This window comes from Neolamprologus multifasciatus, chromosome 13, assembly GCF_963576455.1.
Source record: "Neolamprologus multifasciatus chromosome 13, fNeoMul1.2, whole genome shotgun sequence".
Classification (NCBI taxonomy): domain Eukaryota; kingdom Metazoa; phylum Chordata; class Actinopteri; order Cichliformes; family Cichlidae; genus Neolamprologus; species Neolamprologus multifasciatus.
In genome coordinates this window covers 10,117,393-10,144,212 of record NC_140451.1, presented here as the reverse complement: position 1 = coordinate 10,144,212, position 26,820 = coordinate 10,117,393, and the positions used below count along the sequence as shown (strand labels likewise).

Genomic DNA, 26,820 nt, shown 5'->3' with positions numbered 1-26,820 from the left:
GCAAAAAAATACAAAGGCAGGACTAAGACTTTTTTTTTTTTTACCACTCATGCCACTCACTGCATCGTACAGGAGAAACTTAGATCTTACCTGCATCCCTAGAAATCCAATGACAATGGAGTTGATGGTACCCAGAACCCCCTCTGGGTCAAAGGGCTGTGTGGTGCGATACATTTCCTGGAAAAAGCAAAACAAAACCATGCAGTTTATAATTTCACCTACATTGGTTTATAGCAGAAGGATTGTATTGCAATATGTGATGAACATTCCTACTTTGCACGTGGGGTATCTGTACATGTTATCACCAAACATCCACCTATCGATGTATCCCGCTGCACCTCCCGTGCAGTTTGGGTAAAGCCCGTTATCGCCAATTCCACCGGCTCCTAAATACCCTCTGTTATCAAACAAGAACATAATTATTGTAGCTGTAGTTATTACAAAAAACAATGTTTAATGAAGTGTTTTGTGTTTATATGAAAACACAATACCCAGATGCAGCAGAGAACGCTCGGTGTTCTAATACCAAAGATGATTTTAAGATTCTTAAACCCTGTACAGCAGTTGTGTCTCAAGCCATCACACATTCACGCCTCACGTTCAAGGAAGAAAAAACCCAAAACTCAATCAGATGAAAAGACACAGAAGGACTGAGAGGAAAAAGTGCTACAGCTTGAACCCACAGTACTGTAAACGTGATGTCATGCAGGGTCACAGAGAAGGGAAAAAACAAAAGACAAAAAGCAGAAGACACAGAGCGAGGAAGATGGATCCTCTGCCTCCGCTCCTCTTATTGCACATGACAGACTGAGATTGGCTAATTAGGCTCTCTGAAGCATCCACCACAGGCCCATAAATCACAACGGTTCATAACACCTGCAACACAAGGTGCACACTCACACTGTTGCAGCACAAACAGGCCCAACTGGAGATTAACTCAGCTTCGACACATAGGAAATTTATGCTTTTAGCTTAAGTGTACGATGCATTAGTGAGGAGATTTGACCTGAAATGCTATATGACAGAGGGAGTCATGTCCGGACTTACGTGGGGCAGTTGGGAACAGGCATGAGGAAAGTTAAGCACAGCCACAAAGTCTCCAGCAGGATGATGATCAGCCACTGTGGCCAGTAAAGGAGAATATCCTGGACCGGGTTCCACCAGTTATACTGCATCATACATAAAGCACATCATATTTTTGTTTTTAGGTCCAAAACTGCTTCGCTTTTAGGTATTTTTTAGCATTAAACTTAGTTTTGGGATAGATTGGTCCACTTGAATACACAACAAATTCATAATTACTAAACATTTTTAACTCTTCTTGGAGCTTTAGAGACGTCTGTCTGTTAATCCGGACGAATATCTGAGCTCCGCACGTAACGAATGGATGGAACTTGTTGAACTGTTCAACAAAGACTTCCACTGCACTGAACTCACAGGTCCATCGACCATCTTGGACTTGTTATTCGTGTGCTTTTTCAGGTTAGACTCCTTTAATTTTTTTCTCTTGTGTGTAATGGCTGAAATAACTGAACTTGACAGAACTGCTCACCGCAGTCAGCGGGATTTCTTTCTGGCCCCAGAAAGTCTGCAGGAGAGACAGAACAAAGTAGGTGAAGCCCAGACGCTGCAGCACTCCTGGGATCCTCAGCCAGGACCAGGACACTAGAGCACAGTGAAGAACACACAGCATGAACGCTCACTTTGGCACCTTAACACTGACAGGCAGTGATTTAAATAACATATGAACTTATAATTCACAAAAAGCACGCATATTAAGTCATTTCTGCAGACACAAGAAATCAAGAATTTTCCCAATTATCCCAACGCCACTATTACTACAACTACTTCTAATAGCAAGTTGATGGACGGCATAAAGGCTGGAGAGAGCTCATGTCAGCCTTCAGGATACGAACATGTCAAGAAAGAGGGTAGCTAATCAAACATTCATCAACAGTTATCTCTTGGTCTCACCAAATTGGGAAGGATAGGACTTGCTGCTGCTGGAGAGAGATTGATGGTAATCTACACATTAGTTAATTGAAAACCTCTTTGCCACGCAAAGTGCCGTAAAAACAATATGATCCCAATCATTGATCCGGACAAATCAAATAAGAGGCGGAAATCTTTTCGTTCGCAGGAAAAGGGGAAGCTCTTACTAATGACACTTTAGTTAAAGATATATGTTACACCCCCCTGCAGAGATAATCGACTGTGTCTGTCGCCTGATAAAATTATCACGTCCTACAGGAATGTGCAAAAGTATTGAGCCATTGTTCATTCCTCTATACATATAAGGCAAAAATAGAGTTTGATGTGACAATTTTGACGAGATTGAAAGTCAATACATTTTTTCTACACAGCCTGAACTGCCTTAGGAAAGCTTTCAGGAATAGTTCTCCAGGTTTCTTGAAGGACAGTTAAAGCTTTTCTTTGGATGTTGGCTGCCTTTTGTTCTGTTCTCTGTAAAGATGATCCCACATCGCTTCAGTCACGTTGAGGTCTGGGCTCTATGGAGACCTATCCTTGACTAATTGTGTTTCACTGTGTTTTTCTATCCAGGTATCATTTTACTGTGCTGAGTTGTGTTTGTCATCATTTCCATGCTGAAAAAATGAAGCTGTTGTTAACCAGATATTTTCCAGATGATACTGCATTGTGGATCAAAATCTGATGGTACTTTCCTGCATTCGTAATGTTATCAATTTTGCTAAGATACCCAACAGCACTGGCTGAAATGCAGGCCCAAACCATGACTGAGCCTCCACCGTGTTTAACAGAAGGCTGCTAACAGTCACTGTCGCAGCGCTCTCCTCACACAAATGGAAAGAAATTATGTGTTTCTGTGACAAGTTACAGAACAAAGATTAAAGATTCGGTTCTTTGGTCAGTGTTAAAGAGCATAACAAACAAGCACAAGCACAAGGACTAGACTGAAAAAGAGTGAAAAAGCAGTCAATTGTATTGATGACAATACACTATCAGCCTTTAGTGGCTCAGTGGTAACATTAACATGACAGTCTGGCACCCTGGAAGAAAATATAAAGAAATCTAGGATGGTTCAAATCTTTTGCACGGTATTTTATAAGAAAAGAAAGAGAAAAAAGTTAGAAGTTCCTCTTTTACATTTTGTTTGTTTTGTGGCCCCTTTCTTATGAAACATAAATAGAATAAATAATTAATAATCAAATAGCAGAAAAGAGCAAAATGGGAAAATTTCATGTTTAATAAGAATTATCATTTTAAGTTGAATCCATTTACACAAGAGTTTGAAAGTAAGCTGCAGCAGACTGTAACAGTTTTTCTCCCACATTTATGCATTTTCTTTGTGTCTGTGTGTAATGTTCAATACTATTTAACTGAAGCTGTCTGCTTCCACTCTATGAGCACTTTCAGTGATAGATAGACAATATTATAATATGTTGGTAGTCAGCAAAACTGAAAGAGCCACTAAAAAAGTAGGGCAGCCAGAACTTTTCAAAATGACTGGCTTTTTGTGTTCGAACGTCCTCTTAAGGCAGCTCGGTGGCAGGGGTTTGAATGAATCAACTCTCACGCATCTCATCCAAATCATATTTTGTATAGTAAGTTTGTATTTATTTCGAGAATAAAGTAACTACATTTCAAGGTTTTTAATATGAATCTGCTTTGACTATTTTTTGGGACATCTAACCACGGTAGGGTTTTTCAAATTACTCCTATTTGATGTCAAAGGTTAATACCTCCTTTTCTCTCTTCTGACATTGAAAAGCATTTAACATATTGAGTTAATGTGACTCCATTCTCTTATTAGATCAAGCCCTGCGACTGAGCTGCAGAGGACGTCCTTGGAGACAGAGGGCAAAGCTGCAGTTTATGGTAAAAGTCAGTGTGCTGTTGTGACCAGCTCCAGCAGCAGAGCCTACAGCAGCTGCGTGGAGCTGACGGCTGTAACACTATCTGTTTGTAATTGTCCATTACCACAGAGGTTGTTTTTGCTCTATCTGCCTCTGTTAAACGTCCCCTGGTGCTGGATTTTGAGACTGCACACACAACAACAATATTTTTGTTAACCCAGTTAAGCAGACATCCACCCAGGAAAGTCCATTAGCACCACAGATAGCTAATGTGTGAAGGGCGCCCTTTGCATCCCAGGTGGATGGGGGATTTTCAGCATTATTCCTCTCCTTTAACCCTGACCCAGCCATGAAGTTTGGCTTTTATCTCAAATCAGGAGATCAACCCACTTAACATCTCTGTCGCAGACCAACAAACAAAGAAATTTACTTGACTGTAAAAAAAAGTAGCTATCACATTTGAAAAGCCAAACTCGTCATTTCACCTAAAAAATGAATTCAACAGCTACTGGTTGGAGTGACGAGTGAAATATCTTTGAAATTGCTTAATATACCAGCAAATGCACTTTGCCTACTGCACAGAAATCCTTGTCCCCACCTGTGCAATAAACTTATACTTATCCTAATAAACTTGCTTTGCTGTAAGCGAGCATATTACTACGATAGATAGATAGATAGATAGATAGATAGATAGATAGATAGATAGATAGATAGATAGATAGATAGATAGATAGATAGATAGATAGATAGATAGATAGATAGATAGATAGATAGATAGATAGATAGATAGATAGATAGATAGATAGATAGATAGATAGATAGATAGATAGATAGACAGACAGACAGACAGACAGACAGACAGACAGACAGACAGACAGACAGACAGACAGACAGACAGACAGACAGACAGACAGACAGACAGACAGACAGACAGACAGACAGACAGACAGACAGACAGACAGACAGACAGACAGACAGACAGATAGATAGATAGATAGATAGATAGATAGATAGATAGATAGATAGATAGATAGATAGACAGGTAGATAGACAGACAGACAGGTAGATAGACAGACAGGCAGATAGATGTATTTAGTTTGACTGAGAATCAGAATACACAATGTGCACCTACGTGGTCCGTCTTTGGGAGAGTAGTTGAGAAAGCAGAAGCCGAGCAGCAAGAGGACGACTGTTCTCCAGGTGATTTTTCGTAGCAGCTGCAGGCGGCTAACTCCTCTCCTCTGCATGGAACTGAAAGCCAAAACCACTGAGGTCCCAATTACAAACACAAACCTGGAAGACATAACAGGATTATGCCATTCAAACCCACATACAGTGGGGCAAAAAAGTATTTAGTCAGCCACCGATTGTGCAAGTTCCCCCACTTAAAATGATGACAGAGGTCAGTAATTTGCACCAGAGGTACACTTCAACTGTGAGAGACAGAATGTGAAAAAAAAATCCATGAATTCACATGGTAGGATTTGTAAAGAATTTATTCGTAAATCAGGGTGGAAAATAAGTATTTGGTCACCTCAAACAAGGAAAATCCCTGGCTCTCACAGACCTGTAACGTCTTCTGTAAGAAGCTTTTCTGTCCCCCACTCGTTACCTGTATGAATGGCACCTGTTTGACCTCATCATCTGTATAAAAGACACCTGTCCACAGCCTCAACCAGTCAGACTCCAAACTCCGCCATGGCCAAGACCAAAGAGCTTTCGAAGGACACCAGGAAAAGAATTGTAGACCTGCACCAGACTGGGAAGAGTGAATCTACAATAGGCAAGCAGCTTGGTGTGAAAAAATCAACTGTGGGAGCAATCATCAGAAAATGGAAGACATACAAGACCACTGATAATCTCCCTCGATCTGGGGCTCCACGCAAGATCTCATCCCGTGGGGTCAAAATGATCATGAGAACGGTGAGCAAAGATCCCAGAACCACACGGGGGGACCTGGTGAATGACCTGCAGAGAGCTGGGACCAAAGTAACAAAGGTCACCATCAGTAACACACTACAACGGCAGGGAATCAAATCCCGCAGTGCCAGACGTGTTCCGCTGCTGAAGCCAGTGCATGTCCAGGCCCGTCTGAAGTTTGCCAGAGAGCACATGGATGATACAGCAGAGGATTGGGAGAATGTCATGTGGTCAGATGAAACCAAAGTAGAACTTTTTGGTATAAACTCAACTCGTCGTGTTTGGAGGAAGAAGAATACTGAGTTGCATCCCAAGAACACCATACCTACTGTGAAGCATGGGGGTGGAAACATCATGCTATGGGGCTGTTTTTCTGCCAAGGGGACAGGACGACTGATCCGTGTTAAGGACAGAATGAATGGGGCCAAGTATCGTGAGATTTTGAGCCAAAACCTCCTTCCATCAGTGAGAACTTTGAAGATGAAACGAGGCTGGGTCTTCCAACATGACAATGATCCAAAACACACCGCCCGGGCAACAAAGGAGTGGCTCCGTAAGAAGCATTTGAAAGTCCTGGAGTGGCCTAGCCAGTCTCCAGACCTCAACCCCATAGAAAATCTGTGGCGGGAGTTGAAAGTCCGTGTTGCTCGGCGACAGCCCCAAAACGTCACTGCTCTTGAGAAGATCTGCATGGAGGAATGGGCCAAAATACCAGCTACTGTGTGTGCAAACCTGGTAAAGACCTATAGTAAACGTTTGACCTCTGTTATTGCCAACAAAGGTTATGTTACAAAGTATTGAGTTGTATTTTTGTTATTGACCAAATACTTATTTTCCACCCTGATTTACGAATAAATTCTTTACAAATCCTACCATGTGAATTCATGGATTTTTTTTTCACATTCTGTCTCTCACAGTTGAAGTGTACCTCTGGTGCAAATTACTGACCTCTGTCATCATTTTAAGTGGGGGAACTTGCACAATCGGTGGCTGACTAAATACTTTTTTGCCCCACTGTATGAACTGTACAAACAAGAAAAGTAGTAAAAGACGTTAAATAGGTCAGGCCCCTTGTGCCAAACCTACCATGGCATGACAAGATCCGCCACAGTTAGACCTGCAACAATTTCAGAAGCATAAAATTGATTAATACCAACAGACCAACACACACTTGATCTCATCAGAGAGTTTACAGTCCTTGCCCTTCTATTCACACAAAGACAACAAGATGAATTAAAAACAATGCTCCGTCCTTAAAGCGCTGCTTCTGTCATTAACTTTCCATTTTGAAGAGGCGTGATTAATAAATATTTACACTCCTGTGACAGCAGCAGTCCTGCAGCCAGGCGAAGATTAATCAATCCAGCTCTGAAATCAATGCACCTCTGTACATGTGGCAAAAAAAGCTATTACAAAGTTAAAATTGTGAACACCCATAAACAATTACAGGAATTTTTGAAAAAAAATTGAAACTGAAATAAAAACAAAAAAAGAAAGTGTATAAGAATATTTACTTTTTCTTGTTTTAAATACTTTTTCAACCAAAATCTCCTCCTACTTCAACCAGAGATGCCTTGCTTAAGAGTACCTCAATACTGGCTATCATAACACTGGAGTGTTACTCATTCCTTCCTCCTCCCTCATCTTCTTCCAGCTGTCATTTAAATCCTCCTCCTCCTCTCCTCCCTGATCATTAACAAGAATAAACATCTATGGATCACGGTGTTGATTTTGCTTGTATGAGAAATGACACCCTGTGTTTTTCTTAACTACATTCATCATAATTAGTGACAACACGTCAGAAAACTCTGCTAACACTATGGGGAAGATTTCGCCGCTGAAGATCAGGCGATTGCTGCATCATCGTTGTGTGCAGGGAGTAAGGTGCGGACCGTAGGGTACAAGCAACTGATTTAGTTTTCCCTTATGTCAATTCACGTGCATCGTGTACTTAACCGTTCCAAGGTGCGTGCTGAAAGAACCAGTAGCCTCCACCACCATAGTTCACAAACACCATCACAGTCAGGGAAAACCTATAAAGACAATACAAGTCGATATCCAGGAAAGAACAAATGAAGAAAATGTGTGAGTGAGACTGAAAAGCTGTCAATAAAAATATATTATTCAAGTGCAATCCTTGATTATAATTAAAAATTAACTTCTGAATTAAAGTTAAAGAGAACACAAGAGGGGCTTTTATTCAGTCTCCCTCCAAATGCAAGGTAATGCAATCTAAGCATTATGAATCACTCAGGAAATGAACGCTTGTCCTCTGGATCTCCTCAAGCAGGAGTGCTGACTAAAGACTTTGCATCTAATATATGATACACTTTATACTTTAGCACTGGCCGAGGCTGCTGAAACACAGCGCACGTGATGGAGTGCTTCACTGAATCAGACACTGGAGGGAAAAAGGTGTTTGCGTTGCATGTCAGAAAATGGGCTGTGGGCCACTACACAACACAAACTTGCACGGTAATGTGATCTGGGCCAGGCTGAATCTTTTCACCATCTGTAATACGTGAATTTATGTTTTCGTGCGTGCAGTGTAATCAAAAAGAGTGAAAAAATCATAAGGGGGGGTCGTAACAACATTACGACAACCTTTAAGAAACAGCCTGCCTGATAAGGTGCACTGTATCTACCTCTGCCTCCTCTTGTTTTTCTGCCTAGATTCAATTAAGAGCTGCACTGAAGCCATTACTGCTCTTTTAGCCCCAACCTGCTGATACAAGATTTTAATCGGTCACTATCATCTCAAAAGGGCTATTAAAGCAGAGTAAACCCTGCTGCATGTGTCCATGTTCCCTTCCTCTCTCTCTCTCACACACACACACACACGCACACGCACAGGCTATCGTGTAAATTTTGATGAACGCATCCATTAGTTGTCATGGCAACAAAGACAAAGGTTAAATCGCCAGCCAGATGAGACCCTGTGAAAATTGCAGTAATATCCCAGATTATTGGCCATATTTATAATTAAAATTCCCTGCTGTCCGATTGGAAATAGGACCCCCATCACTTTACATATGCCACACATCTGTGACAATACAGACTGCTAATTATGATGAGTGCTCAATTAACATAATGTACACTAAGGAACTCTTTGTTTTCTGTTGGATCAAAGTTAATAAGGTGCAGGTTGACACACAGCAGACATTTTCTTTTTTTTTTGGTTCCCAATCAAGTTTAGGTTGTTAATATGCCTTTGAAGCTCTGCAGTGAACATTTGCCACTTTAGTAATAGACTTAATTAATTTCTGGGAATGAGCAGGAATGATTTGTAGCTAACAGATTACAGAGAGACCTGTCTGTTGCAGCACTGACAGCCAGTTATGACTCACTGATAGACACTTATGGACGTCTTTGATTTGAATCATTGTACATGCATTACCAATTAGAGTATCAGCTTAGTACTTCCCCCCCGTTGCTAATGGATAGCTGCAGTCTATCCCTGCACAGTGTTGAGTTACCCACTGTACCAGCCATATCAAGTACACGGACACCCAATCTAGTCATAATAAATTACAACTACAGTTGAAAAGCCAAGGTTCTGTTTTTTTGTGGCCAAACATCAGAGCATATCTGAAACCCGATATGTAGGAAAACTTGGATCTCAGTCAAAATAAGGCGCAGAATGAGTCAGCCACCTGCTGTTAAATGCGGCTCACAGTTCTTGGTTTTGCTGTAATAGTTGTTCCGTCAGTTGTATGCTGCTGCTAACTACTGACAGTGCGATTTTCAGCGGTGACGAAACTGGTGAAAGGCTTTTAGCAATGTGGCACAAGATTAAAATCCAAATCCTTTTAGAAAAATTAACGTGCGACCATACGCCACAGTTCTCTGTATATCATGTCAGGAGAGCCCAAGCAATGATCAGAAAAACCTTTCAGCTGGGAAGAAAAGCTGTTTGGCTTCAGAAATGTCTCAGCATTTATGGCAGATGACTGATGTGTCTGTTCTCTGTAGAAAGCTGTTACTTATCTGGGGGTAAGGATCATAAGTCATGGGTCTGAGGAGGCGCACACAGCGTTAATCTTTAGAGCTGAGTCACAGTTTGATTAAGTGTGACGCCAGGTAGGAGCGTTTCCGGTATTACCACTCAGGACCTACGCACCTGTAACCCCGGAGTGACATTTCAGGTAACGAGATTGAGGAGGACTGAGGCAGGAAGTGGAAATGAAGGGAAATAAAACTGAAATGTATCCTCCCCTTGAACTCATACAGATTCTGAAAATGCACTGAAGCGCTTGAGCTCCCAAACTAAATAACAGCATGTTGTATTTTCAGCCCGCCACATATGCTCGGTGATTTTCAGCTGGCTCCTTGTCCGAAAGGAAGCCACAGATGGAGAAGATGCCAATTGTCTGCTGGATGCTGCCTGTGTGCTGCTGGATTTCCTCTCGCTCTTCAGTTTGGCAGGAGATCTATTGCTGGGTGGATGTGTGCTGATATGTTGACTGTATTATTACATCAATTATTTGGCGAGGGGGAGGTCAAAGCCACACCAGCATCCTGTTTCCAGAGAGGCGTGCTTTGTGTCTAGCCCTAGGCCACAATTAAGGCGAGCAGGGAGCCCAGATTCAATCACATGCATCACTCCTGTCCAACAGAAACACACTGTTCCAAACCCAACACACACTGCTATCAGAAACCATGCCCAAAGCTATACCGCCTGATAACAAAAGCTTGAAGGAGCATGTGGCCAGACTGTGACCCCTGTAATTATTCATTATGTCAGGCCTGTAGATCTTTATGATGCCTCAAACTTCTCTAAAAAGAATTAACATGTGAACGAGCTCCATGTGGTGATAGAGCGATAAACACGAATGACTGTTGAAGGTGAACATACCCTCGAAAAGTATCCAGTGAGAGCAGACGTGTTGGTTTAGCTTTAACAGCACCGTGCGCAGTTTCACTATCATGTGATTCTTCCTGGAGAAAAAACAGCAGGGAGACAAAATAATGTCAACACTCACTGGGATAAAACACCAGTGTGGGTTACTTAAGGGGATTTGACAATTATCAGTGCTTTAAGCTCCATTCATTGTTGCACTTTTAGGGTTAAGGTCGCTTAAGCAGATATTTAAACCCCAAATCAAACTTACATATTTTTCATATCTAGATAGTTTTCTAATCAGCAAAATAATAATCAATAAAGGAAGAAGAAGAAACACTTTTAACATCTAATGTTTAATAAAGTTTGATAACGCAAATGTTCCAAAAACATGAAGCACAACACTCTGAGTTATTCTTAAGCAGCTTAATGCTCTACTTTATTAACTAGGTGCTAATGCTGTCTGTCTTTGCTTGCTGGCCAGTTAATGCAAAGTGGGCTCATTTCTTTAGATTTTACTTGGAAAATGGGAAAACGGGTGCAGTGTTTTGTTGACCTGTGGTAAAATACATGGAAATACAATACATGAGGGATAAACTGCACTATTACTAACAAGCTTTAAAGTCAGTATTTGGTACGGTCATCATCATGCTGAAAATTCATTTTCTGCATTGATACTTGCATCAGTTTTTACAAGATCCTCAACATCACCGACTGAAATACAACCTCAAAACATGACACAACCTCCACCTTGTTTTACAGATGGTTATAGATAATCATCTCTGCTGAACTCCTCCAAATATATAAAAAATAAATAAAAACCATGGATTTATCTCTCCATAAGACTTGATGTCCTACCGCAGTATTTTCTCCTTGTTTCACTTTCTTAAGAATTTTCTTAAGAACATGACAGTTTATGTATGTAGCCTTTCAGGCCTGTGACTTCTTCTTTTGTCCAGTTTCTTTACATTTTTAAGGATGTCCTGCAGACCGTGCCAAGATGTGCCATGTTTCCAGTTAAAAGCTGTTTGGGAATTTACCTCGTCAGTGTAAAAATTCGATTTTATGTCATGTGTTTTTGTGACAGGTTGAAAAAACCTGGATAACTTTTGCTCAAGAGCACTTTTAAAAACATTGCAAAAACGTCTGGCTCCTTGGAAGCAAAATATAAAGAACTAAGTGGAGACTTTTGCACACTGTACATAAAATGGCAACACATTTTGCTTTTTATTTGTAGGTAGCAACAGGTAGCAAATTTGTTTGAAATTACTGATAAAGTCAAAGGTTCACTGCTTCCTCATTCACAACTCCTCAAATTCTCTCCGCCCCGCGTCTTCTCCCCCTCTCACTGTGTGAAAGGCAACATTTCGATGACTCTGGCCTGTTGCCCTCTCAGTTGGATTAGCCTGGCGTGCTGGCCTCCATGCAGCATTTTAAAGAGCCAGAGCAGGAAGACACCCGCACTAATATGTCGTGATGGATTTGCATGCCATCCAGACAACATATGGAAGCCAGAGACATTTTGCTTGAAAGAATGAGAGGAGCTATTCATGTTCACCGAAAATACATGCCAGCTCTTGCCATGAAGCCCGATGATTGGACGGATACAGTACTGTATCGTTTTCTATGTAAGTCTGCTGTGTAACTGGCTCTGCTAACATTTATATCAATCATTCCATTAGTGTCTCCCAAACGGCTTGATGACTGGAGCCTCAGAGCAATTTTACAATGCATCTCGGGCTGCATAGCCGGCCAATGATAATGGTGCAGTTTAACTGCTGGATCAAACAATATTTGATTACCAGAAAAACGAAAAACATGAAAGAGATTGTGTAGTTACTTTATATTTTGCATTTCAAGAACAGTAGCAAAGATTTACTGTATATTTAAAAAAAAATTTGCTTTCTAACTTAAACTCATAATGGACATACTTTGAGCTGTTTATGACTTATTTAATCAAAATATCATCTCATCTGACATAAAAAAAAAATCTAATGTAATATATTTATTAGAAGCAGCATTTAACTTACATTCTCTTCTGAATGCTGTGGGCCTTGGCAGCAAATAGTCTTTATAAATTTTGATGTACAACGCCTCCTGGAAAAAGAAAAACTTTAGGCTGCCCGGTTCTGATGGAAAAGCAATCAGTGCAGGATTCTTGCAGATGATGTAAAAAACACACATGTACCTGTAGATGTAGGGTATCACAACGAATAACAGAGCGATTACAGCCAGCAGGAGTGCTGCCACCAAAATAGCTGGAAAAATAAGTAAAAAGAAATCATTCTGTACCAGTCTCTGTCCATGTCAGAAACTTTATACACTACATCTCTAGACCACTCAGACAAGGATCTGAGTGGGGATAAAAGGGATGACTGCCAGTCCAAACTGTCTGCTATACTAGCCTGTGGACTCCCCTGTGGCTGTCTTTCAGTCAACCAGTGTCAAAGGGGATCCCTCAAGTGACAAACAAGAACCTAATGAAAAAGTCTTGGTTGAGCCGCCGAGGAGTAATCACTGCGGGTAATCTAACCCTGCAGGCATGTGAAAATGAAAATGTAAGGCTGTGCTGGAACAAGGATGAGAAAACAAAGACTTTGCCAGACTGCCGGAGGGCAGCACAGATAGGAGCAGGGTCAACTTGAGGTTTACAGTGCAAGAGGGCACAAACACTGTAGCGAAGATGGATTTTATTTGCCCCCATAAAAAAAGGAATAGAGCTCTGAAAGCCACCGATTTGCAAACAAAGGGAGATATTTTACACCTGTAGTACTGATTATGAAACTACCAAGGGTTTATGAAATCTCCACATGGTCTTCTTGCGTCAAAGCACAGGAGAGCAGAGTACACGCAGTGGAAGAACAAACAAAAAGATGCCATTTTAAGCCGAGCTGAATCCACACAAGGACATCCACTCTGAACAAAGAGCGGTCACTTAATCTCCTCGGAAAAGTCATGGCATCTCCGGTGTCCATTCATAAAAACACCACAAAGCTCTCAGCACATGAACCACATTAGAGCTCAGCCACAGACATGCTCGCTCCATCAGTAACCGTTGGTATAAATAGAAAATGAATGGTAGACACCGAAACAACTGAATTAATTTGAGTTCATTGATGTATAAAAGTCGAACAAAGACTTAATAGGAGTCGATCCTGTAGATTTCCTTGTAAGAATTAAGGGCTCAGCAGGTGACTTGTGGTCTGTGGTGTGATACAGAATACACTACTAACACGATTAAAGGGTGCATCTGATAGCAGCTTCACAGAAACATGTGCTTAAAGAAATGATCTCATGCTGCCCTGTGGCCAATCAATCTCAGACACTGAAGTAAACTTTTAAAATTCCCTAGCAGAGCACCTCATACCTTTCTTGAGCTGCTGACCAGACCGTTACTTAAGGTGAACAATTCCTATGGGGAGTTTGTATAATCACCGGTCTGTGGAGCTAATGGAAGCTCATCATACTGTGAGAGGTGCAGTCACACTGACCATAACAGATAATGGCTACTTGGCCTTAAAAGTCTGATCTACAACATAATCTGCAATATTGTTAAGTAGTGTGTGCATTATGGAGAGAGGCGCTTTCAAAATCCCATTACGCCCTAATCCTTCCACACTCCCTAATGTATTACCCACAATGCTCTACGAGCCAGAAGCAGGCCTTCAAAACAAGCAGAAAAGCTTTTCTTTTATCCCTTTTCAAGAAAGCGAGTCTGATCTGATCAATACACATCATGTCCCAAGAGATGGATGAGAACTGCTGCTCAGTGGATGTGGACAAAAGCAGTGATTCTCCTCTTTGCTGACTCAATTAATGGGATCAAAGGCTTGGCCGGAGTTTGCAGACAGGTACCTTTGCTGTCACTGCGCCCTCACAGCCGAATCCCAGCAGTGTTGGTCAGGGATTCAAAACATGGAAATTTGTCCTCATGTATTTTTCAGTAGTGGTGCGTACTTACGCAGATAGGCATTATTTGGTCTTCTATCCACAGTGTGAGTGCAGCTGCGATTATTTGCATCTAGGGTGTAAATCCAAATAGAGTAGTGACCACCTTCCTCATACGTTTGACTCCATCTGCATGCAAAAACAGTGAAATAGTCACACAGTCTTAAAAGCTCCTATTTGATGCCCCGTTAAACTGTTTTCTTTAAAAGCACATTGCTGCTCTCCTGCTGCAGTAGCACAACTATAAAGCTCAGGAGCACCACCTAGTGTTTGAAGGCTTAAAGTGCATGCCCCTGTCTTCTCACCATCTCCAGTTTCAGGCCCCAAAAAAACATCCCTGTGCAAGATTCGCTCATATTGATCCACTGTTGGGATGACATACTAGCTATCACTTGGAGTGTTTTTTTCAAACTGGGAAAAGTAAATCAATAGCAACACAGGCTGGTTAGAGACCTCAGCATTGATTTAAGAAGACCCAGCCCTTTGAAAGGACATAAAAAGCACAAAGGCTTTTCATGGTGCACCATCTCTTAGAGGTGGCCCCAAAATAGAAAGCTTTGCCCTCCTGTGTGGGATGTTCTGGGTGTTTATACATATTAGATCTGTCCTAACTGTTTAACATCCCAGCTGATTCTTCCCCAGGACATGTGGCTTTCAAGCTTTAATGAGCCCTTTTCATCAATATTGGAATGTCAGGTCTTATTAACCCCAAAACAGCCTGTGATCAATACACTGTGAGGTGGTTTAAGGGAGGGCATAACTCAGGTCCAGAAAATGGGTCAGGGTTACTCCTCCAACCCTGTAAATAATTTCACAGGCTGCTGATAAAATCGTGTCACCACACTATATTATATCTTAAAACAAGAGCAATGCACTTTCACAGGCAAACAAGCAAACGAGAGACAACTTGCATCTTATTTGTTTTAAGTACCATCTTGAACAAATGTTTAACTTGTTACCTGCAAAAGGTTGCATTCCTGGTTTGTGATTCCACTTGTACTGTCAGAGTAAATTTGGTGCTGATTATTGCAGATGCATTATTGTTGTTGGGTTTCACTGTGACCAAATGTTGGTACAAACACTGAAAAGCAAAACAAATAAATAATAATTAAATGGGCCTAGCATTAACTTATATATGCCACGTTTCCAGCTAATAGCTCTGGAAATCACCTTGTTGATTTTTATGAGAGGATGCTATTAACAAAGTGCCTAAAGATTAAATTTAAAATTGATTCTTTGTCTGTCTTTGCCTGTGTAGACACAACACTGGTCCAACCCTTGAGTTAAGTGCCTTTTATATGCATGCATGATTCATAGGTCAGTGTTAAGTGGTTTAACAAACAAAACACATTCCTCTGGAATTGGTCAGGACTGAAAAAGAGTGAAAAAGCAGCCAATGTCCAGAGAAAACTTCTGAGTGACCTTCAGTAAGCCTGGAGAAATATTGCTCAAGACCACTTTAAAACATTGCAAGAAAAGTCTGGCTCCCTGGAAGCAAAATATAAAGAAATGACAGGTGGCTCAAAAACGGTTGCACAGTAAAATATAATTAAAGGTTGGATGGTATTATAATGTGCAGAGCAGTGAATTTAAAAGCCAAGACGGCCTACGTATAAACAATAGGTCTCCTCATTGATAAACTAAGTTGGGAAACACCCAGTGATAATTCCTTTCCAAGGCTGTATGGAGTGAGTAATAGTGTTACGGTTTTACAGGGCAATCACAGAAAGCTTATTCAATATGAAATTACAGCATGGTTTAGTAATCTAACAATGCACTAAAAAATAATGGCTGCAAATGAATTTTCAGAAATGAAAAAATACAAGTCCATACAGAGCCTGCCTAAGCAGGCAGTTACTTGTAACATCCTCTCGTCTCAGGATTCAAACATTTGACATGAGGAAGCATACTCAAGGTGCCAAAGTTCAAAAGGTATCATATGTTCCAGCCTCCATTATGCTGCTGAACAGCAGTGTTAAATTATTCAGGGAACAGCACATACTTGGACTTTAAGCACTAAATATTTCTTACTTTATGCTTGTCTTGTGTTTTCATACAGGTTTATCTGGTTTTACGTATATTCATATGTCTCGTGATGTTTTTATGATGTTCCCTTTACGTTTCCTGATGTCTTTAATAATTCATGGTTGCTTTTTCCAGCAGTAACTGTAGCACTGTACCCACAGCACATTCCTCTCAGAGACAATCAAGCTCATTTTATAACAAAGGAGAGAAAATCACACATTTCCCTTATGTGAAATTTGACAACAACTTCACAGTGAATTACAATGTTTAACTTTACTGCATCTGTATGTTTGCTAAGATCAGTTTGCGTGACTATAAACTTTTTGAGGAACTGAAAGCGATTTTCCCGCTGATGCTGTCTCTTAATAAAACCACAGTGACGGTGGATATTCTTTACCTTGTAGCAGTAATCTGATGTGTAGGAAGCATGCACTTCTTCAGTCAGCTGGTTATGAAATATGAGCAAAGCCTGATCCATTTTCAGATGAGAGCCTGCATAGATTTAACACAGGCCTGATTTATTAGCTGAGAGTTCTCTTGGACATTATAAAGACAAGATAACAGGACATGGCATCTAATCACTATCACCACTGTGAGCGTGACACTGACTAAATTCCCATACTGACATGTCATTTTGTTGTAATTCAATTCGAACCAGAATTAAGGAGACAAACAGTGACTTTCACAAGAAGATCAAAAGAGTATAGACGGTACAGTTTTTGCTGCTACTACCAGGACATTTGTGCACAGATGCCTTCACCAGAGCGATCCCCACCCTCCTCACCATTTTCGATGTGTCCTCCGATGCCGCTGGTAAAGAGGATTAACAAAGTTAGACTTGCTTGTAGCAGTGTCCTGGACTCCATGTTTCTAGCCGTAACCAGCCTTGTCTACCGCTCATCTTTATAACTCTCACAATATAACCTGCGGTCAAAGGGCAGTATGCATACGTAATTGTTGGTTCCCTTTTTATGTGCTGTTTTGTGCTTACATTTAAGATAACATGTAATCATTGTCATGATTTGACATGAGGGATGCTAAGTAAAATCCGACTAATAATCAGTGAGTTTAAGACGGTCACAGGTATGTATCTGTGGCTCTGTATTAATGCCACAGTCAGCAGACACTCTCCGTTTCACCCCAGTCTAATGGTTTTGTTCTAAATCACAGCTAACTAAATCGCTTTAGCAGCGCTCTCATTTCCAGGTCCAGTCAGCTGTTAAATGCTGATCTCCTGTCACATCCTCTCCCTGTTTTCATTCCATTAACCACTTCATTTCTCTGAGCGCTCAGTGACAGATGAGTTCACCGGGGCAATCTAACAAGAGCGGGTTGTTAACCTTTGACATGAACTCTGGTAAGCTGAAGAGCCAACCTCCTTTTTAAATCTGATGTCAACTGGAGAAAAGACATTAATATCAGCAGGTAAATATTCTTAGGATTAAGTTCATGTTTGATATGTGTGCATAAAAGGTACAGTGTCTTCTCTCTTCACGCAGCAAACACTGCTGCACTGGCCTTTGTGCTGAATCGTGCTACAATAGCTGGCCTAATGCGTGCCTTGTGCAACAGGTGATAGTTTATGATTAAACCCATGCTGATAGGTGGTTGAATAGCTTAGCAGCAGTGAGGATTTTTGCTCAGGCTCCTGCAAGGGCAGCTAGGCGGGGACCATGAATGGATTTATTCCAGTTGCTCTCACTGGCTCCCACAGCAGATTTGCATCTGTGCAACAGGCTGCTGGAGCTGAACCTTCCCTGTGCATGAAAAGCCTCTGCAGACATGGTGAGTACACAACCTTTCTACACTGTCTGCCACATGGAGCTGTTGACATTTCCTCGCTGTCAGAGGTAGCACTCTGCTCTACATTATAATATTTCATTGCAGACTGACATTTCAGGTTTTCAAGCTAGATAAATACAATAAAGTGTCATGCATGCTAACATGAGTTTGGAGGAGGAGAGATGTTCACAGCAAGCCACGGTGAGGTTTGTTTGAAGTTTGAGGTTTTAACCAGCGGTAATCGTTTCTGTAGTGCCCATTCATGCCACAGATCGAGCAGATTAGACCGTTGCTATGATACCTGTTGATGTCACTGCTCAGTCTGAGGCTCTGGTCCTGACATCTGTTTGTTCTGCTGGTACATAATTGTGACTGCTCAGCTGGGGACAGAGCGTTCATATGTAGATTGTGCAATAAAATGCTATCTATTTGGACGATGTTATGCAATGTTGACTCTGCAGTTTAAATACGTAGTCTGGATCGTGAGGGCTGAATGACATAAATTTCACTTTGAACCTGTGTTGTGACCCTGCATCATGTGCTAGAGGAAAAGACCAACCACCACCACCCCCTCTCCACCACCACATACCTTTGAACCAGCTAGATTTTTAAACTAGGAATGTGGCCTCTCATTGTTTCCAGATGGGTTCCTCTACAACCAATCAGAGTTTGTGTTTGTGAAACTGCCTCTCTCAAATCTGCTGCACTGTTCCCTCTGCTCTGTCCTCACAGGCTGGTAAGGTCCAAGCTCTGACTGAAGAGGAGAGGGCCCACATACTCCCCCTGCTACGCAACGCTCAGTGGGTGGAGGTCGTTGGACGAGATGCTATTTACAAAGAGTTTATTTTCAAAGACTTCAATCAGGTTCTTGCATCATTGTCAAATATCACTTTTAAACTTAAATGACCCATATAACCGCTCTACCTTTTTTATTTTAATTTTTTTTATTTCCCCCCTCCAGGCTTTTGGCTTCATGTCCAGAGTGGCTTTACATGCAGAGAAGTTGAACCATCATCCTGAGTGGTTCAATGTCTATAATAAGGTACGCAAGCCTAATAATAAATGATAATGAAAATAAGATTACAGCCTATGGGATGGGGGTTGTTTTCCTGGCACCGTGGACAGCTGGCTTTTGTTACTATAGAAAAGCCCAACATTGGGATCATGAATTGGCTTCAAAATGACCTCTCTTAAATGTCATTTTTGCCTGAAAACAATAAAGAACATATGTATTTTTTGTTTTTAAATTTAAAAAGTTTTTTTTTTTTTTTTTTAACCCGGGGTTAGGGGAAGATGGGATAAGTAATTTTCACCCAAAGCTCTAAAACACCAGATACCTAGTCGACACCAAATGTCAGGTAAACGACTAGCTAGCTGTGACCTGCAGCTGCAGGTCTCTTCGTCGGGAATTTAACCCATGACTGTGTCTGAAAATTGTGCTAACAGACTTTTCTCAGCGTCAAACGTGTAACCGGTTAACTACATCTTTGTTACACGGCAGCCAATTTAGCATAAAATTATAATTGAACACAGGTGTTACTAAAAGCGTGTCTTGTGTAGGCACGAGCCCTAATTAATGTGATTAATACCACGTGAGTTTCTCATTTCCAAGTTAAAATGGCTTTTTCTAAACTTGCAGCGTTTCCTGTTGGACACTCAGGGTGTCGTCTGGTTTTGTCAAAACGTTAAAGGACATTTTCCCAGGGTCTTACCTTGTGCTCATGCTTCACCTGTAATGACTCCATAACAAATGACGGCAAAAAGCTCTTTGTCGAGTGGTATTTTGAAGCAAACGCATTCAAATTTGCATTGATTCACCACTTTGCGCATTCTCCTTAACGCAGGTCCAGATAACTCTCAGCACGCATGACTGTGGAGGACTGTCCCAACGTGACATCTCTTTGGCCACCTTGATTGACCAGGCATCTCTAATGTGAGCAGAATGTCACCGGTCAAGGCAGAGAAAACTAAAGTGCTCTTCACATGTTTTTTTTTTTTTTTAAAGGGGGTGGTAATTATTAGCTCAAGGAAATGGTATAAATTCCAATGGTACATTCATCTTTCTGTCCCAACTATAGGCCCATTCCTGCCAGAGCGCAAAGCGATGCTCCGCCAAGTTCTCACCAAGCGAAGAAATAAAATACTGTAATTGAACTAATCTGGCTTAAATTTAAACGTCATTAAAGAATATCTAATGATCCAATAAACCAAACTGTATGGTCAAAGCTGTAAAACTGATATTTGCAGCTTATTGCATATGTTTGGAGTTCCCAGTCAAACTTTTTTGGGGGCAGCATCGTATTTAAATAAATCGTACATACACGATTTATTGATGTGTATACAATTAACTTCAAACTGTGCTGAAATTAATACCGGAAACACGTCTGACAGTAATTGTGTTACATTTGTTTTGCTCCAAATGATGAGGGTGCTAAAGCTTTGGCTGTCACACAACCATAAGGATGGTTAATACAGGCAGCAAGTTCATTTTTTGACAGTGATCTGATGGGTTTGTGATGTTTCAGGGTGTTGGTCAGGTTTCCAATCAGACTGGTCCATCATCACATGACGTGCAGAGAGGAAAACGGTAATGTGCGCATGCAGCACAGTAACTTCATTAACTGGGAGTATGGTCAGGTCCTGACCGTAAATGAGTTTGTGTTCGTCTACACCGTATTGTACCGCAGTCAAGTGAGCCCTCACGTACGAAGTCACAGTCAAGCTAGCCGCACCGCCAGCCGCACCTAAAATGTTGTTGCACTATTCTTACGCATATTACGGTACGGGTGCCGAATGGCTTAGAAACGCGAGTTTTCTGTATACTGGCATTTCACGATTTTACTGCTCAATCCACTTCGACTTTTGAAATATTAGCAGTTGATATATAACAAATTACTTTCTAAATCTCACACTGCACATTGAAAATAACAAAAAATGTTATATATTCTGTAAGAGCTGATAATATATACAAAGCATTGTCTTCTCACTATACTGTACATTTCTGTTCATCCTGACCTTATGCCCAACTAAATAAAATTGCTGTACTGTATTTTTGATATTGTGGGGTTTTTTGTTACAAGAAAATTGTTTGAAGTGACGCTAATATTTCATTGGATTCTTCCTCTGAGTTACCTCCACTCTTCCTACTCCGCCTCACACACACAGCCCAAAGAACTGTACAGTTTCAGAGAAATTACAGTACTGTACTTTGAATATTCTCGACTTTCAGCTTATATTACATGGAAACTGTAAGAGGTGACGCTAATATTTCAATGGATTCTTATTCTGGGTTACCTCCACTCTTCCTCCTCTGCCTCACAGCCCAAAGAATTGTACAGTTTCAGAGAAAATTAACAGTAAACTACTCAAATTACATTACTATAATTACAATATTCTCATCTTTGAACTGATAATACAGGGAAGCTGTAAGAGGTGATGCTAATATTTCACTTGATTCTTACTCTAGGTCATCCCCACTTTTCCCACTCCGACTCACAGCCCAATTAACTGTATGGTTTCAGAGAAAATTAACTCTACCCAATTTACATATTCTCAACTTTCATCTGATATTACAAGGAAACTGTAAGAAGGGATGCCAATATTTCACTGGATTCCTACTCTGGATCACCCTCACCCTTCCTCTTCCTGCTTACAGCCCACTGAACTGCCCACAGAAAATTCTACATAGAGAGATAGATACCGTGTTTATCCTGCCACATAATGAAGAGTCATTGTACACTTTTACAGAGAGAACAATAGGAATGATTTCCTCAAGTGTTCTTCATGGCTGAAAGTTTGAATCAGAGGGAGGAGTCGTGCTTCTTTACAAGGGAGGAATGGAGCAGGTGTGATGGGTTGTCCATAATTTTAGTGACCTCTGACCCTTGCTGACTCAAACTCCTCCAAATTCTCACCATTGCTGCTTCTAACCTTGCAGAATAATTTGTTATTCCATTTGGCATCTCTGGCAAGAGATGCCAAATGGAATTCGACTGGGCATGCTCTCAATCAACTTCTGGGCCAAATCCTGACTGATAGCAACCCATTCTGCCATAATCACTTCTTGGAGTTTGTCAGAATTAGTGAGTTTTTGTTTGTTCACCTGCCTCTTAAACAAGTTCTCAATGGGATTAAGATCTGGGGAGTTTCCAGGCCATGGACCCAAAATTTTAACGTTTTGTTCCCCAAGCCACTTAATTATCACTTTTGCCTTATGCCACGGTGCTCCACCATGTATTGTTCTTCACCAAACTGTTGTTGGATTGTTGGAAGAAGTTGCTGTTGGAGGGTGTTTTGGTACCATTCTTTATTTATGGTTGTGTTTTTGGGCAAAATTGTGAGTGAGCCCACTCCCTTGGATGAGAAGCAACCCCACACATGAAAGGTCTCAGGATGCTGTTGGCATGACACAGGACTGATGGTAGCGCTCACTTTTTCTTCTCCGGACAAGCCTTTTTTCAGATGCCCCAAACAATCAGAAAGAGGCTTCATTGGAGAATATGACTTTGCACCAGTCCTCATCAGTCCATTCGCCATACTTTCTGCTGAAGATCAATCTGTCCCTGATGTTTTGTTTGGAGAGAAGTGGCTTCTTTGCTGCCCTTCTTGACACCAGGCCATCTTTCAACAGTCTTCGCCTCACTGTGCGTGCAGATGCGCTCACACCTGCCTGCTGCCATTCCTGAGCAAGCTCTGCACTGGTGGCACTCTGATCCTGCAGCTGAATCCTCTTTAGGAGACGATCCTGGCGCTTGCTGGACTTTCTTAGACGCCCTGAAGCCTTCTTAACAAGAATTGAACCTCTTTCCTTGAAGTTCTTGATGATCCTATAAATTGTTGATTTAGGTGCAATCTTAGTAGCCACAATATCCTTGCCTGTAAAGCCATTTTTATGCAACGCAATGATGGCTGCACGCGTTTCTTTGCAGGTCACCATGGTTAACAATGAAAGAAAAATGATTTCAAGCATCACCCTCCTTTTAACATGTCAGGTCTGCCATTCTAACCCAATCAGCCTGACATAATGATCTCCAGCCTTGTGCTCGTCAACATTCTCACCTGAGTTCACAAGACGATTACTGAAATGATCTCAGCAGGTCCTTTAATGACAGCAATGGAATGCAGTGGAAAGGTTTTTTGGGGATTAAGTTAATTTTCATGGCAAAGAAGGACTATGCAATTCATCTGATCACTCTTCATAACATTCTGGAGTGTATGCAAATTGCTATTATACAAACTTAAGCAGCAACTTTTCCAATTTCCAATATTTATGTAATTCTCAAAACTTTTGGCCACGACTACAGATGTCCTGGAGGGAGGGAAGCTCACCTGCAATTATCCTTTCAGCACACTGCACAACTCTCCGGGGAGCTTTGCGGTTGTAAGCGGTGCTGTATCACGTGGTGATGCATTCAGTGAGGATGCTCTCAATGACACAGCAGTAGAAGGTCCTGAGAATGAGGGGGCTCATGCCGAATCCCTTCAGTCTCCCGAGAAAGAAGAAGCGCTGCTGCGCCTTCTTCACTGTTTTGTTTTTGTTTACTGACCATGTAAGATCCTCCGCCAGATGTACACCTAGGAAACAGAAGCTGGTCATTCTCTCCGCAGCAGCGCCGTTGACGGTGATGGGGGTGTGTGCTTCTCTACACATCTGGAAGTCTACTATCTAGCACACCTGGATGTGAACCAGCGGTCTGCTTCACAAAAAGGATGCCCCTCTTAGCAGCCAAAACAGTTTTATACTACAACAAAAACAAGTATTAGTATGACTATCTTCTTCTGGATAGTGACGCGGCGGTCCTGCCATTTCCCCCTGTGGATCTTCTCCACTCTGTCCACGTCTCTGCTACTTTCCAGGAAAAAAGACAGAAAAACACCTCCCTAGCCAAACCTGGATTATTAATATTATCTAGCAATTCTTAGCCTGTTATTTTGTACCTACACTGAACAAAAATATAAACGCAACACTTGTTTTTGCTCCCATTTTTCATGAGCTGAACTCAAAGACCTGAAACATTTTTTACACACACAAAGGACCCATTACTATCTGTGTTAGTGAGCACTTCTCCTTTGCCGAAATTATCCATCCCTGCCCACAGGTGTGGCACGTCAAGGTGCTGATTAGACAGCATGAATATTGCACAGGTTTCCCTTAGACTGCCCACAATAAAAGGCCAATGTCGGAACTGGGTTGACGACCAGGCCGCACAATCTTCATATCTGAGCCTCATCTAGTGCCCAGAAATCCAGCTGTTACACACACACACCTCAGGTTTTTACAGCGAAGCAGCCCTTCTCTGGAGGAAACGCACCACCTGCCTCTCTTGAACAGCTGTCTCAACAAGATCACACACCTCCCATCAGTTTTAACCGGTTACAAATTCACTTATTCTGCAAGGAAATAAGCGAGGAAAAGAGAGAGCAGGAGGGAACCTAAGTTGAAACTGTGCACAGACGACTTTAAGATTTGTACATAAAGGCAGTCTAACATTTGATCGCGTGATCAGTGACAAATGAATAAGTATGTAAACTGCCACTATGTTTACATGCTCCGCTTAACGTGGAAATGCGCGTGGTCGGTGCGCTCTGGTAGTTCATCACATAGCACCACACCTCTGGTCCCAACATGTGTGTTGTGTACTAAGTGTTTTTCAACTTTGTCATTAAAATGATTTTTCCCCCGTCACACTGTTTCCTGTTGTAACTTAAAAAGACGACTAAGAAATGATTTGAATCCATTTTATTGAAAACATCACTGTAGAGCCATCTGCTACAGTCAGCTAAGCCCAATCCCCGTTGTTGGAAAGACTACAATGTCAGCACGAGGTCAAACACATCATTGCTACATAATGTCACTGCCAGTGAAGATTTACTGTGCAGACCTTCAGAGAATCTGTTACAGGGTTATCTGTGCCAGCTACTGCCTAAAACAACTTACGCTGAGTTCTTGAACATTCAATCATCAGTTTGTAGTATTTCTTCAATGCAACAGAATTAGTCCTTTTTAATTTTTTGTATCAGCATGGCTTTCCGCACCTTATTACTGACCACAGTATTTCAGGATGAAAGCATGGACACACGATGGTATGAACTTTAATTGTTAGCTGGATTGTTTAATCAGTCTTTAAACCAGGCACTGGCTACAAGATTGGAAATTCTTGCATGTGTGAGACTAATTACATTCATGCCAAATCTCTTCAAAAAGCTCCCAGTAAATAAAAACAGTTGAAACACAAACGTTGACAAAAAGAGTCAAATGAAGCAAAAAGGAGCGGTCACACAAATGCTTAAAATTTACTAATCAAGGCTGATAAGTTGTCATTCACTACAATGTTTCTGCTAAACATGTAGAGCCTTCCCATTTGTTACACTTCATCAAGGAGAAGTTACATATTGCACAAAATTGAACTAAATTCAAGGAATTTTCAACAATGTTAGATGAAAGCTTGTGAGAAACAGAGAGCAAGGTCCTTTTGGTGTTACAGTATGCATTGTTAAGTTATCAATCTGTGAGTAACATATCCTGCTGAGTAGATATTTACTAGAATACATCATGTCCACAGTCAGTCAGGGCAAACGGCTGATTTCTCCCAAGTTTAAAGAATCTCCATCTGTGGATCGGTCACAGCGGAGATGTTCCCTTTCAGTGTATTTACGAACACTTTAGTGCAGTCTGTCAAATGCCCCAAATGCTGTAACGCTTTTGTTATGTGAGAAATGGAAAACTGACGCCCAGTTTGAATGGGTTTCACCGGATGAAGTAATGACGTTTGCATTTAGTGGAAACTGAGGTAGATTGAATTAGGACACAAATTATTACAACGAGGTGACACACAGGTGACTTTGCAGAATACAGAGGAATAATTGAGTTTCTGCTACTTGATAAGTAACTGATAAGTAGCTGGAGAGCTTTGGATATCACTAGCCTCTTTCAAAATATTAATGCCCCTGTTCTCTCTTATTAAAATTAAGAGTTTTAGTGGATATTAATAACATTAAAAACTCCCATTCCCACCGTCTATAATACCAACCACAGTAGATGAACCACAAATGAAGGTAAATGAGTGCTAACAAAACAAGGACATACATGTTCAGGTTTGCAGATAAATTCTGGTTTCAAGTGATGTACATATTAACCTGATATGTAGTTTTTAGGGCATTGCAATGCTTTTACATTAAACCGCCCTTTTGATGATAATACACAGGCATGTACAGCCAGTTCAGAGCAGTGCATCAGTTTATAAGCTACAGGCAGCGCAGCGATTCTAGCACATTTTGAGCTTTCGAGTGGTTTGTTTTTGCAAAGTCGTCGTGGACAGTGAAGTGAAGCGGTGACGGCATTGAAATGTTCTGGTATTACAAAAACTGAAAGGTTTTATTATGCAATCAGTAGATATCATGACAGACGTGTATTAAATGAAAGCTAAAATTGAAATGACAGAAAAACAGAAAAAACAAACACATTTCCTC

The 26,820-nt window shown here is 41.2% G+C and overlaps 2 protein-coding genes across 4 annotated transcripts in view; one reads left to right on the top strand and one right to left on the bottom strand.

The window, feature by feature from the left end:
- LOC146505049 (heparan-alpha-glucosaminide N-acetyltransferase) overlaps positions 1–20,200 on the bottom strand; it is a 29,598-nt gene extending 9,398 nt beyond the window's left edge. The window contains exons 1-15 of one of the 3 annotated variants that reach the window (XM_085182717.1): positions 20,064–20,200; positions 17,354–17,379; positions 16,967–17,061; positions 15,504–15,625; positions 14,558–14,673; positions 12,785–12,854; positions 12,627–12,693; positions 10,612–10,694; positions 7,713–7,789; positions 6,843–6,873; positions 4,969–5,129; positions 1,553–1,665; positions 1,048–1,169; positions 274–397; positions 91–177 (exon numbers count right to left, since the gene is read on the bottom strand). In XM_085182717.1, coding sequence (XP_085038843.1) covers positions 91–177; positions 274–397; positions 1,048–1,169; positions 1,553–1,665; positions 4,969–5,129; positions 6,843–6,873; positions 7,713–7,789; positions 10,612–10,694; positions 12,627–12,693; positions 12,785–12,854; positions 14,558–14,673; positions 15,504–15,625; positions 16,967–17,061; positions 17,354–17,379; positions 20,064–20,074 — 1,305 coding nt within the window. In that variant the 5' untranslated portion in view covers positions 20,075–20,200. Of the gene's footprint in view, positions 1–90; positions 178–273; positions 398–1,047; positions 1,170–1,552; positions 1,666–4,968; positions 5,130–6,842; positions 6,874–7,712; positions 7,790–10,611; positions 10,695–12,626; positions 12,694–12,784; positions 12,855–14,557; positions 14,674–15,503; positions 15,626–16,966; positions 17,062–17,353; positions 18,114–20,063 lie in introns of those variants that run through there. The other 2 variants (XM_085182718.1, XM_085182716.1) reach the window with 2 other exon arrangements.
- pcbd1 (pterin-4 alpha-carbinolamine dehydratase/dimerization cofactor of hepatocyte nuclear factor 1 alpha) lies at positions 18,216–21,400 on the top strand. Its single transcript, XM_085182719.1, has 5 exons — positions 18,216–18,354; positions 19,084–19,215; positions 19,313–19,393; positions 20,196–20,284; positions 20,430–21,400. Exons 1-5 carry the CDS (start codon positions 18,352–18,354, stop codon positions 20,488–20,490), a joined length of 366 nt encoding a protein of 121 aa, XP_085038845.1. The 5' UTR covers positions 18,216–18,351; the 3' UTR covers positions 20,491–21,400.
- The last annotated feature ends 5,420 nt before the right edge of the window (positions 21,401–26,820 follow it).

What these genes read in the sequence shown, in the direction of transcription:
- pcbd1 (XM_085182719.1), top strand. An exon ending in TTTTCAAAGACTTCAATCAG is followed by an intron (nt 19,216 to 19,312) that starts GTTCTTGCATCA and finishes TCCCCCCTCCAG; the next exon opens with GCTTTTGGCTTCATGTCCAG. An exon ending in ATTGACCAGGCATCTCTAAT is followed by an intron (nt 20,285 to 20,429) that starts GTGAGCAGAATG and finishes TCCCAACTATAG; the next exon opens with GCCCATTCCTGCCAGAGCGC.